The 20,047-nt window shown below is 41.8% G+C and overlaps 1 protein-coding gene across 1 annotated transcript; it reads right to left on the minus strand.

Moving 5' to 3' along the window:
• Window positions 1–464: 464 nt before the first annotated feature.
• Window positions 465–18,852, minus strand: LOC119724159 (chordin-like protein 1). The gene is made up of 11 exons (XM_038195089.1): window positions 18,603–18,852; window positions 16,973–17,073; window positions 11,913–12,113; window positions 11,163–11,308; window positions 10,258–10,357; window positions 9,554–9,730; window positions 4,687–4,784; window positions 4,124–4,226; window positions 3,477–3,695; window positions 3,144–3,251; window positions 465–2,548 (listed from the first exon to the last, which is right to left on the minus strand). Exons 2-11 carry the CDS (start codon window positions 17,058–17,060, stop codon window positions 2,361–2,363), a joined length of 1,428 nt encoding a protein of 475 aa, XP_038051017.1. The 5' UTR covers window positions 17,061–17,073; window positions 18,603–18,852; the 3' UTR covers window positions 465–2,360.
• Between the last annotated feature and the right edge of the window lie 1,195 nt (window positions 18,853–20,047).

Consider the following 20,047-nt stretch of genomic DNA (forward strand, 5'->3'; position numbering starts at 1 on the left):
CACATCTTGAACGGGTGCAAGAGGGTTGCTTGACCTGACAATTCCCCCACTTCTATAAATTGCTCTGTTTCGTCTTAAGTAGGATCAGGGAACCAGACTACAAAAACAGTATTTTTGCTTGGTATTTCCAGCATCTATGAACACAAAACTTTTTTAACAGGTCAGTGTAACAATGCTTGCTATAAAATACTAACTCCCAAATCCATCCAAAAATTACAGCAAAAGCAAATGTTGTATAATACCTTTAAGGCAAAAGATAATTTCTTGAGCACCCAAAAAAAAAATATTTGGTGAAAATAATGAGATAAGGATTCTTTTACTTCATTTTTTGGAATCATTTGTATTTACCGACTGACAACAACAAAATACAGCTATTCGATTTGCCGAAACCGCAAGGAAACAATAGCTGGATCAAAAAATTAACCGTATACTTGTAGGCCAAGACTGAAGGAACATCATGGCACGTGCTCGACTTGAAAGAATTGAAAGTTTCCTTTCATGTTTGCTGTCAATCTTTTTTTCTTCTCATTGCTCTGAAAACTAGACATTGGAAAACACAGATACAACTATCCGCTCCTAATATCCATAGATATTATGAATATGCTATATTATTAATTTATATATAATATACACAGCTACATTGTACCCTGTGGGGCAGTGAGACGCCAACTACACACATTCAATGTAAAAAAAACGTTCACAATCACATGCAGTTCATGTCAGTAGCAAAAAATTTGAAGTTAAATGTTACACTTAAGTCATTTCTACATTGTTATATAGTTAAATATGTATATAATAATATATTATGAAAATGAAACATTCGTTTCATCCTTTTTTCACAAATAGACAATACATTTCAATGTACATTTCCTTCATCGTTGAATACTGCGTATAAAGGCTTTTTGTCTAAAATTTTAAATATATATATACAAAGTACATCTTTGTTTAATAAGGGGATCATGATCATATCTTCTCCAAAAATGTTCAAATTTTATCAAATTTAGTGGAACCACCTCGGAGGTTTTACAGAGGGAACTTGTATGCATCTCGATTCTATGTTGAGGTTTTTTTTACGGAAAGAAACTCATTATCTGAAATATGTTTCCAGTTTTTAAGACTCATTGGTACCCCTTTAGTGGTACCCCTTGCCGGAAATATTCACCCCAATTCAAAAACAGTAGATACTTCTGGTTGTAAGTTTGTGGTACCTTGGAAAACTGTACCCCTTCATTTTTTTATTGTGCATTGAAAAAGTGTTTGTTAATTTATTTGTTGATATTTGTTTCTAAAATAACATGTAGAAAAGTCAAGGCTGGGTTTCTATAGCGACCAGTGCATTGTGGGGAAAAAAGGAAGCCTTTCATACCAAATATCTTCTTATAAATTGACAATTTTTGGAAAGTTCATTTTAAACCAGTCATTGGCCGAACAGGTCCTTACAGCAGTTGTTAACCACATCGCCCCTCTCTCAACCCAAATTGGGACAATTTCTCCTCTTCTGTGATTTTTATCGCAAACGGTGTTCACTCAAACCCGGAGGAAGAAAAGTGGACAAACACCGTTTTTGAGTAAAGTTTGAGTATGTGGGGGGAAATGCTGGCTGTCAATGGTTCCTTCCCTCCAAGAATGGGTTTTGCCCTTTTTGCAACTCTTGAACCTCGATTGGGGATAACTATGTCTCCACTGCACTGGGTTTCTGGATACACCCCCAAGACGGGGAGAAGGAGAAGTCTTATCTTCTTTAAAGTGTGTTGGAAAAGTTCACTTGTGGATCAGTCCTTGCTTTTGCAACATTAACTGTCATACGCCCAATTGCCCCTCTCAACCCCTAGTGGGTACAAGGTGCAGTACCCCTCTGCCTGGGTGTCGAAGTGGGTTCTTGGGTGCAATCCCTATAAATGTGGGAGTCGGGTAATCAATGACTAGGAACATGTTACTGAGGAGCAGTCCTAGGCAACAATAATTGTTCTGACACCTGTCATACGCCCAATTTCCCCTCCCCCTCTCAACCCCAAGTGGGTACAACAGTACCCCTCTGCCTGGGTGTTGTATTGGGTTCCTGGGTACACTCCCCCTGAACGGGGAGTCGGCCAGTCGGGTAATTATGTATTGGGAAAAGTTGTGGAGCAGTCCTTGTCAACAATAATTGTTTTGACACCTGTCATACGCCCAATTCCCTCCTCAACCCAGAGTGGGTACAACAGTACCCCTCTGCCTGGGTGTGGTATTGGGTTCCTGGGTGCACTCCCCCCAAATGGCGGAGTCGGGTAATCATGTATTGGGAAATTTCACTGTGGAGCAATCCTTGGCAACAATAATTGTTCTGACACCTGTCATACGCCGGAATGCCCCTCCCCCTCTCAACCCCGAGTGGGTACAACAGTACCCCTCTGCCTGGGTGTGGTGTTGGGTTCCTGGGTGCACTCCACCCCTCTCTCCACTTGTCTGGGCCTGAGCATCCGTGTCAGTCTGACCACTTGTCTCTGACAGTTGGAGGCGCACGTCTTCTCCAGTTTCCGCTCTTTGCGTTTCAGTTTCTGCAGTCGATCTGGTAAAAGTTAGGGGGGAAAGGGGTAATGAAAATCAGATGAATATTGCAATTCTGGTCGCTCCAGAAACAAAGGTTAATAAATTGGAACAAAATTTAGGACATGGGATGGGGTACAGATCCTCTACACAAGGATAGACGACTCATCTGAGCTTGTGTACAAAATGCACGGAACAGATTGTCTACATGCGTTATATGCCGCGTCTGTGCATAGAACAACGCATAGAACATGTAGAACAATGCACAGGAGCCATGAATCCCCGACAGCTACAGGCGCTCTACATGAAATCTTGTTGAAACCCGTCAGAAATTTGACTGCAGTTGTGCGCCAAGTCTTGCGCACGCACGACGCGCAAGGGCCGTATCACGCATCTATCCAGAAATTTGGTGAAGTCGTTTATCCTTGTGTAGAGGGTCCGTGGATGGGGCTAGACAGTCCATCAATATTATGTTTTGTAGTTCTTTATTTATTCTGCCTGTACTTAACATGTGCAGTTTATTTTTATTTGTTGGGAGGGGCGGGCTTACTCTCACCAAAGGGGAGGCAGGGGAGAACTATTTTTCACATAGAACCCTGCCTTCTCAATTGACTTACGATGTGTTGAAGCCCCACTCAGCTGGTACCAGCCTGTTCTGTTGGTCTCTTGTTTTTGGAGATACTCGTCTTCGGTTAGAGTCTCGATTTGAAATTCGGAAATAATTCCTGTTGAAAGTGAAATCATAAGTGAAGATTAGAGAGCTGGTCTAAAAACTTTCTCCTTTTAAAGTAATAAACTGCTGCGCTTAATTCATCGTTTTTCTTTACACCCTTTCAGTCTTGGCAGAATTTTCGTAAACATTTGATCAATTTAATTAAATTTTTGAAGAATCCTCTGTTTTCGTTAATACCAGAAAGTATTAAAATCAAAATATGTAAATCACTAATCACCTTCTCTGAATTGCCAAGAGTGAAGCTCAAACATCCTTGTGTCGAGGTCTTCCACCACGAACTGGTAGTCGGACAGATTGTCGGTTCCCTCCACCAAGTACGGGGTAAACTCGTGCAGGAGGATCGTCTCGGATTTGCGGAGACAAAGCGGCGTCTCGTCATTTTCCTCGACTTCGGAAGGGTTCTCATCAGAGGAACCAGTGGACGGAGACGGTACATCTGCGGAGAATTATTCATGATTTAAAATGAATTATTCATGAATTATTCAGTGAATATTACCAGTTATTTGCATTATTATAATTAGGTACATGACTAGTGGCATAAGGGGGGATCGTAAAACACCATTTTTTCCACCTTTTTTTATGTGGATAACATTGAACAATTGCTTTTTGTTATTTTATGTAAATGTTTGTTGACATTGATCAGTTTATTTTTTGGTTATGAGTGAAAGATCTGTCCAAGTAAACAGCATTACAGATGCAATGCAGAGGAGAATCTTTAGAGAATAAAAAAAAAAATACATTTTTTGGTTTTTGTTTTTTGCTTTTTTTATTTGCTGAATGCTATTTTTCCAAAGATTCTTAATTGGTCCAGAATTCTCAGTTGGGTAGACGCAACTTCAACAATCCATACATTACAGTTCTTACCTGGGCACACTTTGCAGCAGGCACCCCTGTGCTGTATGGGGTTTGCGCAAGGTAAATTCTCCTCATCAGGGCACCGCATCCTACCACATACTGCCTCCCCACGCTGCAAGTACAAAAAATAATTCAATTTCGAAGAAGAATTTAAATTCAGTAAACAAAGTTGTTGATATAGACAGCCATACAGGTTTTCTTTCCATTTTGTTTGTTAAGTACTCTCCATGTATTAATCTGTCTTTTTTTTTTTTCATCCTTAAAAAATATCTTTGTCCTTCTGAATGTACTAAGGCTGGGTTTCCCCATTTCCGTTAGAAGAAAATATTTTGTAAACAAGAATTTGACCACCCCTTCCCCCCCCCCCCCCAATTTTGTTTTTAAAAAACCTGCACCCCCACGTGTTAAGCAGGATATTTTTGTCTACACAAACAAAACTGATTTTTCTCTGATTTTCTGTCATTTCTGAGAAACCCTATTCTCAGAATTTTTCATCAGCTTCCCTCCCCCTCCTTATTTTGGCCAAGAACCACGCCCAATGCAAAAAAAGGGTAAGGAGGCCTGTGACGTACCTTGCAGGTGCAGAGAATACAGTCCATGCGCCCAAATGGAACCAGCACGGGATGCCAGCTTTGGTCCTCGTAATACGTCTTGCCGTTAGACACACAAACTGTTGAGAGAAAAAAAATGGACATTAGCGGCTATCATACACATGTAGGGTGTTCGTTAGCAGCCATGTTGATGGGCAAGTCATTGTTCCAATGTTGGGAAAATATCATTGTTGACTAAAACATATGGTGAAAACCACTCCAATATTTGTAAATTCTGGTGGTATGCATCGCCAGAAGTTAAAGAAATTCGAAGCAAACGTAGCTATAATTCAAAGACAAAAAGTATGGGGTTTCACCCATTCTTGTAAAAGATTTAAAAAATTACATTTTTTTGTGATTGTCAGATATTGCCACATAAATTCAAGGGCGTTAACCTTTTTATCAAAGACGACACTGTGTCCGGCAAATCATACCGACATTTTTGACATTTTTCCCTCTCGATATCGTCGAGTATTTACGAGAATAGCCTTTGACCGTACCCTTCACCTAATAATATGCGACAAACGAACTGTATTGTTTATTCATCCGAACAAACTCCAAAACCCCCCTCGACACACAATGGCGTCCACTCATTGTTGAGAAGACAAGTATGCAAAGTATGCCCGCGACGGCGCCTAATACCCGCACAGCGCAACTGTTTATGACATATTCTGTGATGAGTGCAGCCACTTGGGGAAGTTATTTTTTCCCAGAAATTTGTGGAATGTTATTCATAGATTGGTGTGAGGACCAGTTTCGCTGCGTAAATCATGAACTTTGGTTGACACTCATTCAATTATTTCTCCCTCCAAGTCTTTCAACCCCCCCCCCCCCCTTAAAAAATAATATAATTTGGGTTGAAGTGTAATTTACTCGTCCGAGTCGCTCATGTTTTTAGTTTCGTGGTTTACATATCCACACTTGTACACACATTTCTTTCGAGTTTAAAGGGTTCATGCAAAGTAATTTTTTTGAATGCAATCCTTGAAAATGCACATTTGTGTTGCATTTAACCTGATTTTCTATTTTCGTTTTGCCATTTTCAAGGGTATTTTGGTGCCTTGTTGGTTTTTATGCTAATGTGAATTAACATATTCATGAGCAAACGTGTGATGTCATTTCCGGCAGAAACCTCAATGTTACAGTTATTTCAGCGCCAAAAGCTGCATTTTGGATATTTTGCTGTCCTGGATTTTCTTTTTTCTTTGGTGATTCGATGTTGTGTCAGTACATGGCAGAAAGCCAATGAGCAAACTTTTCTCGCAAATGTTTTCAGTGTGCACCATTTTTGGGTTCACAATTTGAACTGAAAAACCCTAACATTATCTTCCTGAAATGACATCACAGCAACATCGCCCTCAGTTGTCCGGAACAGCATGGACATGTTTCAAATATTTAAAGAAGTGCACTTCTCAATAAAATTAACCAAAAAGGGATGTCAACTAGTTTTCATACACTATTTTCAGAGGAGTAGAAAATTGTAGAAAATGTGGTGCTAAGACAAATTTATCTGATGGACCCTTTAAATGGCCAGGGCAGAACAAAAATGTCAAGTTCGTTGTTTCTTCCAAGTTAATATCTGTTTTTCTTCTTTTATCGTTGAATGCGAACATTTTTTATCTGAATTGCATCGAGTATATTTTCTTCGCGGAGTTATAACTTAAAAAAAAAAAAAACAGTCGCAAACAGCCCAAAACTTGGGGTAAGTGGGGGATGTCAAATTTGAACCGGCACAAAACCAAAATCCACTCTGGATTATGCAAGTACTTCCACTCCCACTCCAATTCCTTCCTTCACAGACCAGAGTACATCAACTCAAACACACGATTGTACTTTTCCGTGCAGCAACACCGAGCACACCGCGCGGCGCCGACCACGGGCCACCTCGGCACCGCCGAGATCCCACCCAACACCTGCCCGGCTCCGCGGAGGCTGGCCAGCCAAACCCTTCACATGGCCCCGCGTTGACAACCCGGCTCAGCCAGGCTATCGGACTTGGAGGCTTTCTCGGACTTACTGTCGCCCAAACAAAGCTTCTAAGTTATCGACCAAAAAGAGACGAACAAATAACTTGACATGTCTCTACTTTCATGTAAGGCGCAGTTTTACTTTCGTCATAAAAAGTTAGAGGAACTGATGATTCGATATCCCGGTGAGATCTTTCTCAAAAAGCAAAATGTCCCTTGTATTTCTTTTATGTACATTCCGTCGGAGTTGATGTTTAAATCCGAGACTATTTTGAAATTATTCAATTTCATCTCCCCCCCCCCCCCTCAATTTTGTCATTGTTTATTTACTTGCTTTTTATATTTGTCTATTACGCTTTCTTGCCGTTTTCATAATTTGTAACTTGTCACTGTACGTGATGACAAAATTTAGAAGTGATGGCATAAAATCCACCCGCCTTCTTTTGATATTTCATAATTATAATAAAAGCCCAACGTTGCCACACACCTGTAGTGAGTCAGCCCGAGCTAACCCCCGCCGCCTCCCGATACTAAATCCGATATGCATGTACAGCAAATTAGTCCGGAAATGCGAAAGGATGATCCGATCATGGTACATTATTTGCCGTCAACTGTCAGTGATGACTAATGTAGAAAAACTCGGGGCAGAGGAAAGAAAGTTGTGGAACAAGTTTGCTGTCGAACCTGTGCGATTTTTTTTTTGGCAAAACACAAATCGGTTTCGAACAAGTCATAACACACAAGGCCCCCTTCAATGGCGAAAGCTTTGTGCAAGCCACTGTGCAAAGCTACTGCCATATGATGGATTATCTGAACAATAGCTAGCGCAATAACTTTCGCCATTAAAGGGGGCCTTCGTGATAGAAATGACTGCGTGCTTGAATTAGTCTATAATATAAGAACGTTAATTACTTCAGCTATACCGCTTGTACAAGTTGTAGTTTACGCATGTCCCTATGGAAGCGACTGACACAAGTTTCCAATGTTTCCGGTGTCACATGAAATTTTGACTCCTATGAAATCTGGTCTAATTCACCATATATGGACTCAAGCCCTAACACGTGACGTGTCACTGTCCGATTATGTTCACCAATGCATGCGCAATACAACCAATAAGTTTGTATTTCACACTCAAGTCCAACTTTTACGCTACACCGGCCCTAGATTAACTAGGTTGGGTCATCAATGTCATTGGACTCTCAACTTACTGTAAGTGGTGGGCGGAGCTAGGAGTAGGAGGGGCAGTCCAACCATCCTACAGTGGTACTGTTGACACCTAGGTAATTATAATCTGACAGTTTTATGCTCCGAGAAGTTTTTACATGTAAAATGTTTTCCTTTTTTTTTAGTTTTCGGTATTTTTTGTGGTTTATCTATAAATCGAATGTCAACCGCTACTTTGTGTGATTATGAATGACATGAAAAGTGACAGGGGAATTGATTGGTTAACCGACATTCAGACCTCATTATTCCTTTGCGAAATCATCCGGGCAGTTGGGGAGAAAACAAGGACGCCACAGACCCCCACCCTACCCCATCCCACCTCCCCCACCCCTCGCCCAGTTCCACCTTCAGGGAATCACATGCCTCCAAAGTATTGAAACTGAATGCGGTCACAACCAAATTAATTTAAAATTGTTGACAATTCTTGAATGTATTTTACTTCCAACTATGGACTGCTGCCTTCTAATTTTGATCTGTCAATCTTGTGTGGTGGTTTTATTCTCACGCGGTGGACAAACCAACTCGGGATACCGACATTCCACCTCCCGGCTATAATGCAGAATTTAAATTCGAATTAAACAAAATTGGAAAAGCTAACAAAGCTTAGAGTTTTGACAGGTTGTTTGTTTTTATCCTGTTGCTGGCTTAAATTTAAGTTTTTTCTTTCGAGGTTTGTTTTTAGGGTTGCATTTTTAGCTCGTCAATGTCATTTGGCGTACCCCTGCATCCGTTTTCCCCTAAATGCTCCCGGCGAGTCGACATCAAAACAACACGTGGGGGGAAAATACTATTTTGTCAATAATTCTCCGTATATAGAGAGAACAGTCACATCAAATTCTTCGGAACGAACATAGCAATTTGATGACGTATGTCCGCAGTGTGGTTTTCATGGCGATAATGTTCCCATGTTGGTATTGTGGCACGCGTATTGACACCGACCGCGTGCATTTTACGTTGCGGGGGGAATGCTCATACGAAACTAGGTTTGTCAGGTTTTAGCCCACAGCGCGTGATATTGTTTCTCGTCAATGCCATTTTCAGTTTTGGGAGTTTGATGGTTTCCCTGTAACCCCCCCCCCCCCCGGCAAAGTAAGAGCGACTAAAGTCCATTCGTTCCATCAATGTTTTGTTTACTTGCTATCACAGATTTCGTTGTGTGCTGCAAGATTTAAAACATCCTAAATATCAGTTTAATGCAGTGACAGCTCTGCTGTAACCCAAAACTTTTGAAGTATACACTGAAGTTCACTTGCCTTTTTTTTTCAATTTTGACAAACAAAATTTTAAGGTATCCGTTTTGAGACTTTCCACGTCGACGTAAACTCTTTGTTTTCGAATTATTAAAGGCAGTGAATGGTCAGTGGTCAGTGTAGAACGCAGTCGCAAGAGTTCGTGTTCCACGCTGTGATTGGTCGTATTACTGACAAAACGCAACACGAAATGAGTGCTGAGTTTTAGACCAATCAGTGCAAAGCGTTGTAAACAATTGACCAATCACAATGCACCGCGCGCTATACTCTGCATACTGCCGACGCGCGTATCTCGCCACGAAATAGGTTTGCCGATTTTTAGACCAATCAGTGCAAAGCGTTGTAAACAATTGGCCAATCACAAAGCACCGCGCGCTACTTTGCATACTGCCAACGCGCGTAACTCACCGTATCTGCTGGGATCGAGCACGGATGCCTTCATCTCGTCTTCGTCGGGATGCACTCTGGCCGTGTTCTCCGCTGGGAACGATCCTTCAGTCGAGGGCTCATCGGGTGAAAGGTCAATGGACCCGTCCAGTGCGTTACCTCCGAGAAGATCTTCACCGTCGTAATCTTCCTCCGTCGCTACGATGGGGAAAAATTGAATAAAAAATATAATTTTGTTGGCGCTTCAGCTTCTGTAATGATCCTTATAGTTGTGAGTAAAAACTAATCATCAGTATTACCAAACTAACTTGTCGAGATCGTCTGGCGTCTTTTTGCAGTACGGATCATGAAATACCGAGAATTTACTCATAAGCGAGGTTTTACGTATACTTTTGTGCAATAGTCATATTTTTTTTGGAAGATAAAACTATTGATTTGGAGATTTGTATTGAGATGATAAAATCTGGTTATCAAGAAGTTGTTCACAAGAATTCAGTATTCACCAACGAAATAGACCTTGTATGTATATAGCTGCCATATTACAGGACAATGCCTTTGTTTTGCTAGGATATACATAAGTGAACCTGCTGTGCATGTTACTGAATTAAAATAACAAAAGGTACTCTCTAAGATGGCTGCTACACACAAGATCTATACCTTCCAGTGTTGCAACTATCTAGCAAGACGATAGGGGCAGTTTGATATTCCTAGAAAGGCGCACGTACCTCTTGTCGGACAAACCGGGCAGCAGGAGTCTGGTAACACGACTGGGTTGACGCAAGGCACGTCGGGACAGGTCCTCAGCGCACAGTACACCCTGCCTGACTGCAGAAAGTAAAGGAAATGATGAAGAAATGAAATTTTGATAACAAAATCAGAATTGAGGCCACATAAAATAGCACATATTTTGACGTTACTCTGGCTCTTAGACAATGTGGTTTTTCAATGGTTTCCTGGGATGCAGTTTTCCTGACTATTTTGAAAAAAAATCACAAACGTGCCGCCATTTTTTTCATACCAAAAAATTAAAAGCCACAGCGCTTGTAAAAAGTATAGGGACACTTTCCGTTTGTGTACAATCAGTAATATCGACAATGTATTGTGGGAAAGAGATTGTGGTATTGGGAACTACAAGCTTATGATGAAAAAAACTGTTTCGCCATGACAAATTGTGCTGTTAATGATGAAAAAACATTAGGTAAAAGTGACATTGCATGTAACGTGGTTTGTTCCATAGCAGCCTTTCCTAGGGCGCCTCTTTATCTCTTTCACGAAGTGTCACAAGTTAGATTTCCGATATAGACCCTTCACGGATAGCCGCCAGACAGGAAATGTGCAGTAAAGATATATTTACGCTGCATTGTGGGACCTTTCACTGTGTAAAATCCCCGTTCGTACCGAAAACTGTCCCAGGATGCAACGCGCAGCATGTCGTTACTGCACACTTCCGATCTATCCGTAAAACGGTCCATGCCGTCATAAATGCATATACGTTTCGTCTTGCGCACGCGTGTTGACCTCGGGTCACAGGTTGAGCCAATCTTTTTAATGGGAGCTAGATAAATTAGAGGCACAAAGAAGCGATTTTTTTAAACTGGAAAGTGAGTACAGTTTAATAGATTAATCTTACCGAACAGCTACATTGTACGCATTGATCCTCTCTTCTGGAGCGAAATATGTCAGTCGCCGTGAAGAGTTCGCCATGGTTGTAATCCCGCCCCTTGTACTGGCAACTTCGAGGAGTTGTGATTGGTGGCACGGTGGTGGTTTCGAACTCTGTGAATTAATATTCATGAGCATAGAAAATCATCAATGATAATCGGCTGCCTTTTTGAGTGTTGTTGTATTGAAAACTTTGAGGGGTTGTGATTTGACCCTGCTATATAATGAATATTCATGATAGAGGATCATGATAATCTGCTGCCTTTTGGGGCGTTGAGGTTTTGACAACTTTGAGGGGGTTGTGATTGGTGGAATGGTGGTGGTTTCAAATTCTGTTAATGAATATTTCATGATAGGGGATCATAATCGGCTGCTTTGTGGCATTTGGCAACAGTTTTGGGGATTGTGATTGGTTGGCCGGTGATCGTTTCAAAATCTATGTATGAATATTCATGATGGAGGATTATCGATAATAATAATTTGGATAATCCTACGGTTTCTTAATGAAGTTGTTGTGCACATTGTAAAATGTAGAGACTTTGATTGATTGCACGGTGATTATTTCAAATTCTAAATGAATATTCATTAAGCAACTTACTTGAAAATGGACAGTTGGTTTGATTTTTAATGGAATCTATTAAAAAGTCACAATATGGATCGGCGTGAAAATTCAAGCCAATAAACTGGATGAAATTTTCATTCTAAGAAATATCCTGACCTGATGCACAAGTTGGGCAGCACTTTCCTTGGACGCGCCGGGGATGTGCGCAGGTCGGTTGCGGACACGTTTTACCATCACACCGAACCTGCCCCGCTGCGTGGCACGAACACAGAATGCAGTAGTCGATACCATTAGGGCGCAAATAGGGGTGCCAGGTATCTCCCACAACGTACTGGGTGCTGCCGAATTGACACACATCTGTTGGAGATACAACCAAATAAAAAAGGCATATAATTGAAGGCGTAATTACAGTATCATTTGCATGCACTTTGTTCGTTTATAATAATAACACCACTCAAAATTCAAAGAAGATTGTTCAAAACCTAACTTGTTGAAGTTTCAGCTTAGTGTATATTACATTTTTCGAGTAAACAGGGGAAAACCATGCACAACCTTTTGATCACGAGACACGATTTCGTTCATAACACTCTTTATTTCCAAAACTGAACCAATTGACTGATCGTTGGAAATCACCTACATTTTCTTTGAAATGACGGCAAGGAAAACAGTATAATCTTACGAGTTGTTTGGTAACAGTACGAGCTTTGATCCAACTAAGCTTTCTGATATTTCGGGAAGTTACTTTTGGAATAAATACAAATACCTTTAAAGTTTGACAAAACACAAAGCTTACGATACATTACCCGTGCATTAATACTCGTCATACAAAAAAGAAATAGTGTGTGGCTTTATTTCAGTGTTATTTTAAAAATTAACAAATTGAAAAGCTACCTAAATCAATCAACATCGTTACAGACTGAGAATCACAATTATTTGTTAAGGTAAAAAAGATCACACCCTTTTTTCTACACTGAAAACGCTCGGTAAAACACTGGATTTGACCAACATTAGTGTGAAATTACCTCGTTAACTCGGGTAATATTGACAACCTTGTTGGGAAAAATTTGCTAAAATTGTAGGCTGTTGGTGTCGACCAAAACTGGTCAAAATACCAGCCCCATTTGGTCACCATTTAGTGCACGATACATCACACTGTTGTATACAACACGCGCATAAAATCATATCCATTTCGCATCAACACAAGCTTTCAAAATCTGAGGTCAAGAAACGAAGCACAGAGGCACCGTATACCGAGAATCGTAAGAACTTCCAAGACTTCAGTATAACCGTCTTGACCACCAACGTTTATGGTTTACTCCCGCGGTTTTAGGGGACCGGGAAATTGTCTCTCAACTTAAGATGACAGCCATCACTTGAAATCGCGGCACACGGACCGGGTACTCCGGGCGCCAGAGCCTAAGTGCATCCCATACAGTTTGTTATGGTACGCGGAGAAGAAGTGGAAAATATAAAAAGGCTGGCCCACTTTACGAAGATTAATTAAAACGAGTGTTGGATGGAGAGGGAGGAATAGGCAGGGCAGAAGAAAGACAGAACCACCAATCCGGGTCATACACGACGCCTTGAGGAGAAGGTAACACAACCCTGAGATTATATACCTCCTTCAGATGCAATCTCCATCCAAGGAGAAAAAGAAGAAGAAGAAAAAAAACAATTTCAATTTTCGTGGATTTATTTTGTCCCACGATGTTGGTTGACCGAGATCTGTCATATTTGGCGCTCTTTTTCCCCTCCTCTCCTCGGCTCTTGAAGGGAATTTGAAGATTCAATCGAGACAGGATGCAATAACTGGTACTATAGAAGATAGCTGATGAGTTCTGTGGCCGGGCGGCTGTTTAATGAACTAATTCCCGCCCGCCCAGAATAGACTGATGCGGATTGCAGTATCGTCTTATCGTTGCCAACGACTGTTTCATTTCCATACATTTTTGTCTTTGTAAACTTAAGTTTGGAATTTGTGTTGACGTAAGCACTGGTAATGTTTGTTATTAAAAAAAAAAGTTCATTAATGAAAGTACATTGTTATTAAAAGTGGTGTGGGTTTGGTTCCCGCAAAGACTAAAACTGCATGTATTATTTTGATCGACGAAAGTTGATACTCGAAACAGTCGTTGCAGACTTTCATCAGTTGTCTTGCTTAGTAAAATGCTATTTACAAGTCAAAAAAGGAGTCGTAGAAATTCTCGTTGCATCATTATTTTGCATCTACTGAGTTCATTCCTCATTGGTCGATTATATGTTAGGATTTATACAATCTTGGATCACTTAATAGAAATCACATATAAGACAGAGAGCAGACCCAAGAGTCTGGTGCCTTTTGTCTTCGTAATTTTGATTGCATAAACACAGGGTACAGATGTATTTGGAAAAACCATTGACCTTCGTCAGGCTGGGTATAACAGGAAAGGGCTCCCCGTCCGCTAATGGATCCGTTTTACGACCGACTGGCGCGCCTATTAGGATGTCTTGTCTCCAAGACGGAAGACGAAAACGTAAATTTGGAGAATATTTTTGGCTCGGCCATTATTTTTTATATCACCTCGAAGAAAATGTTGAAAAAGCAAATGTGGTTTGTAAAAGTTGGTGTGGGGCCTATACGTGCTCAACCTTGGGGAGTCAGGTTGGCGTAGCCGTACTTTCCTCGCCTTCCACCGCTGTGACCCGGGTTCGATTCTTGCCTGGGCCAATATGTGGATTGGGTTTTCAGTCCCTACCCGATTCCGTGGGTTTTCCCCAGAATATCTTCTGGGCTTTTCCTCCCACCACTAAACCTGTAAATGCTTCTAACTGTCTTCTCTCTGCAGGTTTCTTCAGGCTTTTGAGCTACAGTGCCTAGGGTACTTTTGAGGAATCCTTGGTTTCATTACCAGAAATAAATAAAATAAAATTGTGGCACCTTGAAAAATAGATTTTCAAATTGAATTGATCATTTTCTAGCATTACATTAGTAAAGAGCTTTCCAATGAGACATCGCACGAAAAAAAAACGGCCCACGACAAGTAATCAATTAATAAAGTTTAACTTTGAAATAAGAGCGGGACGCTTCTAATTCGTTCTGAATAGTGTGCGCAATTTCTGAACTGGAGCGCGCCATTTAAAACCACTTGTTTAAACTGTATAAAGGCCTGCAAAAACAAACAAGCCAATTTAGACATTATATTCCTTTAAACTTCGTTCGGAAAAGAAAATCGAAATTTTGAAGAAAAAAAAAACACGTTTATATGCCAACTTTAATTTGCGTCTTGTTAAACTAGAACAGTTAGGCCCATTTCGCCATAGGATTGCATGGACATTTCTTATCTTGTTCGAAATAATATCAATATTCTCTTAAGTCTTGAGCTGTTGGGCATAATCCATATAGGCGTGAATATGAATGAAACTCGAAATGTGGCTTGAATTTCGACAATTCGACAGCAGTCTCGAATAAAATATCGCGTGCTCAGTGTTTGACGACAGCCCCACGAAAAGGTTTATTTTCTTGACCGATTTTACTTTTGTTTTTAATGTCACGCGAACGATACACACACAATTCCCCGAGTCGTAAATATGTCCCCAACGCAAGTGGGCTATTGAAGTACAAGAGTACTAGAGACTCGGTTCTGGAGACCCGTCGGTGCCCCGTTTAGCCCAGATTTCGGGTGAAAATCGGGGGCCCGGGTATAAAAACCGCTAATTTGGCACTTCAGCTGACCCTGGGTGAAGTGTGTGTGCCCCGGCCCGCGGGGATCTAGCAGCCCCGGCGCGGTACTCTCAACCCGGCCCGCCACGACGGACCCAACGCTCGCACTCGCTGTTTGTTTTAAGCCTAGAACACTTTCTTTTTCTAGTCGTTATAAATGGTCTCACGAGGTGGTCTGTCAACAGCTAAAAAAATGCTAAAATTTGGAAGCACTTGTGCAAGACAAAGAATGTTTACATATCTCCTTGTAAATACACACCGACTGTCAGTGAGATGCTCGAATTAGAAAACCACAAAGCACGAGGTGGATTTCATGTTTTACGGAAAATGAGTCGGCACCCCTTCGAGGCGAGACTGGCGAATGAAATTCTAGTCTCAGTGACAGTTGTGACTGGTGACTTCAACACCAAGACGTCAGAGCCCTATCTAACACTGCACCGGTGCCACTTTATGTTCTGAATGACCACCATCCCTCTTTAAGCTGTCAATTTCACCCGCCCCCTCCCCATCCCCCCACCGACAATGGGTCACCAACTCCCGCCACCAGACAGCAAGTTGCCAGCGAATTAGAGGCAGAAAGCACGGACGCAACAATACCAAAGTCTCCAGAATCGAGTGTTTACAGCCCCACTATACACCCCGTCCAATTGTCGACCACATGTCAATACATCTGTTTTGACACAGGAGTCTGCTCCCTTTTGTATCAAAAAGACGGGACGTGTGGGGGTTTTTTTTAAGGGAGGACAAACAAAATCTCTGCTGTTCACTTGGCGGCGGTGATTTCGGTTTTCAACGACAATAAAGAAAGCAAGGTGTCCAGAGTCTTAGTACTGCATTGGTGCCGTCACCTGTACGTACAAAATGAATTGATTGATATACTTGTGAGCTGGCGACTTCAGTAAGTTAAAGTGAAGTCTGTCGCGAGCCAATGTGGCCCATCAGGCCGGCGTTTATCTCCGGTTTCCTTTAATAGCATGAAACGACTGAGAATATTTCTACTGCATCCATCGCAGGTTACTCTTAGTTAGCGCCGGTACTCATTTTTATACTCCTTGGTGGAGAGGGGCAAGTGGGAGTGAAGTGGCTTGCCCAAGGACACAACATATGACCAGCAGCTGGATTCGAACCCCTGACCCTCTGATCATGAGTCACGAGCCCTAACCACTAGCCCACACTTTATTCACAACAAATTGACAGCGTTGCCCTTGAATTTGGTAACACCATGGCCAACACTAACAAAAAAATTGCAATTTGGCTAAACATAACGGTTACACAAAACAGTGACACTAACACTGTTGTTCTGCAAAGGTTACACCATATTTACGCCAGCTTTACCAATTTTAACACCGGGGTTACACCACGGTTACACCATGGTTACACCGCGGTAACACCACGGTTACACCGTGGTTAAACCGCGGTTACACCGGGGTTACACAGTGGTTACACCAAGGTTACACCATGGTTACACCCTGATTATGCCGTGGTAACACTCTGGTTACACCATGGTCAAACTCACCATTTCGAGGCCGCCTGGTACCTGATGGCGTAGCGTACATGGTTACCACAAGGGACGATGTGATGAGTAGGGACAGCAAACTCGACATTTTGGTGTAGTCTCTGAAAAATGTAAAGACAAACGGTTAAAAAGCAACTCCAAAATTGTGTTTTTCGATTACAAGATTACAAGATTACATTTAATTGAGTACGGTGACGATCGAGAAACAAAAAGTCTGGATTGTTTCCATGAGAAAAAGAATGTTATAACTATAAATACTCTCACTTTGAAATTAAATAGGGCCTAAAGAATGGATAAAAGAAGAATATGATAAGTTCCAGTACACCTTTCATTTGAAAAAAAGTTTACATAATTATTTACTGGTTTTTGCATGACTGTTATTTCGAAAAAAATAATCGCTCTGCAGATGACGCCTTCATTGTTTTTGATGACTGCTTCTAAGTTACCGTTTTTCACTTTCTTAAATACATTAATTATCGTATTAATATTATCAGAAAGCTTGAATGCAAAGTTGGCATTTTTTTCTTCAAGCGGGTCCTGTTTCCAAAATATCGCTTGCCTGTCAATGCTTACAATGTTCCCCTTGTAAAATATACGAACACTCTTGTTGGATGATTTATCGTTGATCTAACAGTGCTGTGACACGCGGCGGAGTGCTTGACAGTCGGTTCAGATGGCGGCGCGGACAATTATTTACGCGCACCATTACTTGACTCTTAACATGAAACAGTCACCGGGGGCACATTATTCTGGGGGGAATGGGATAATAAATGGTAGTCAAGTTTTCAGTCGCAGCGATGTTGTGTATGGGTTTAACACACCCCTGGATCACACACAAGTCAACTTGGCTGTGTGATGGTCCGTGACAAGTTTCTCGTCATCACGGTGCACGTTGTATGTTTTGACAGATAAGGGTGGCAGGGTGCGAGGAGCCGCCACCACCAGCCGGCGCTGCCACCGCGCCGTGCCGCGCGGCCCAGAGGCAGGCTCGCGAGACAGCCTGACCGCCACCCGTACAAGTGGAATTAGACGGCTTCCATATACAATCTTGACAGATAGGTATATCAATTTTAACGGGGTCTGGCTGGCGTAGCGATGTCCCGAGTTCGGCGGACTAATAAAACACCACAGCCGACATCTGTGGAAGTGAGAGTTTTGTGCACATCTGGTTTCATCCGTACTTTTTTTTTCTTTATGGATACAGAAAATTATTTTCTTGGATTTAATTTTACAAGCTGATCACTGTGTAAACGGGACAACTTTCCAATATAGGAAGATGTGTGAAATAATGATTATTGGGAAAGTTTCGAGTAAAACTTGCAATGGATCATTATCAAGAGTTTAACCATAACGGAGGCAGGAAACATCTAAGTATGGTTTAAGAGAGTCATCCCAAACGAAAAAAAAAATCATACGACCAGCTTTTTGCAGAGAGAGTTTCCATAGTTTAGCTTATTCCCAAGTTAATTAGCGACTTACTCAAAACGCACAAGGGCAATTTTCATCCCAGAAGGCATGTTTAATTATCAGGAGAAAATTATGCGCACAAACAAACAATTTAACACAAACAATTTAACCACAACCAAAGCGGTTTCAAAGCAAATATGAACTTTAAACTCATCGCACATACCTTTTCGGAATCACGGTGGACTTGGTGGTGCAGAACAGTTTCAAGAAAACTCTCCAACTTTGCGCAAATGTCTGGTTCCGGTGACAAAACTCTCAAATCCAAAGTGCATTTAGTAAATCCAGATCGACAGAGAACCGTAGTTGATAAGTCCAGAGCGATGGGCATCCAATTTCCAAATGGCCTTAGAATGAGGCAGACGACACTTTGGATTTTTTCCCCTTTGCATTCTGGGTAATTGTGTTTTACTACCCAGTTGAATTATTAACCTCAGGGTGCGTGTGCAGCTTGCGCGTGCGTCGTCTGGATTCCAGACTGGCGTAAGCATAGCGGATGTCAGTGTCGCCATAACACGCCACCGCGGAGCCAGTCTACGCTCGACACAAGGTCTGCACTTTTTTTTATCACCCCCCCCCCCTTGGCAATGCATCAATTTTATTTCTGCTCAAATCTATCACAATAAGTTACCACGAAATTGTGGCCCCAGTGCGCGATACATAAGAATTCACACAATGGAAAGCTCACAGCTTCAGACCGTCTGGTGTTTTTTTTTTGTAAACTTTAGTAAGAATTGACCGGCGTGGGGGATCCAGTGCTCGAGACTTAGCGGGACACAGCGCCGCCAAGTCACCCCGTTGTGTAGGCGTCCCGGGCCTCGTAAGTCTGTGGACTCCGATCTTTCACAAAAGGTGTCTTTAATGACAGGTTCTAATGACATTAATGCTTTAAGCTTAAGAGGATAATGACTTTGTTTTGTTGCCGACCTGTCAGTTTGGGTTCCCTGAATCCAAATTGAGATAGGGAAACCAAACAGTCTGTCACCATATGCATCATACAGAATGCGCAGAACACCAGACGAAATTCGGAGCAGACTTCAAGCTTGTAAATTTGGTGACCAAAAAGAGAGGTATGCAATTTTAATCTACAGAAACAGAGATATCGCTTCGATGGAGTGTACATGGTTGGCAAAAGATTGCAAAATAGAACCAAGTATCCACTATCCCGGCAGGGGCGGATCTAGCTTTCAGGAAACGGGTGGGTGGGGGGGGGGGAGTTTGATGTGAAGGGTGTTGATGCCGAAATGACGCCTTGCTAGGGGTCCGAGGATTTGCCCCCGCCCCCGAAAAGTTTTGAAATGCATCCTGCGTTCTAAGGCAATTTCTGAGTAAATAGGAACTTTATAATTGTTTGGGGTCCCATTTTAATAGTATCATAACATTAGTCAGCGGCTGAACGGTTGGGGTGGGGCGGGGGTGGAGGAGGAAGGTTGCACCCGCCACTAGCACTGCTATGGTCCTGTATAGATATCAACGGCGTTTTATTTACACCACAAGTTTTGAAATGAAATAAAAGGTCCATTTTACAGCGGTAATTTGCAGGGGAACTTTTCTTCACACTGCCAGGATGGGGGGGGGGGGAAGTGGGAGGGGGCACAACCTCGAGTGGGT

The sequence above is a fragment of the Patiria miniata genome, unplaced genomic scaffold (genome assembly GCF_015706575.1).
Source record: "Patiria miniata isolate m_02_andy unplaced genomic scaffold, ASM1570657v1 HiC_scaffold_18, whole genome shotgun sequence".
Lineage (NCBI taxonomy): Eukaryota > Metazoa > Echinodermata > Asteroidea > Valvatida > Asterinidae > Patiria > Patiria miniata.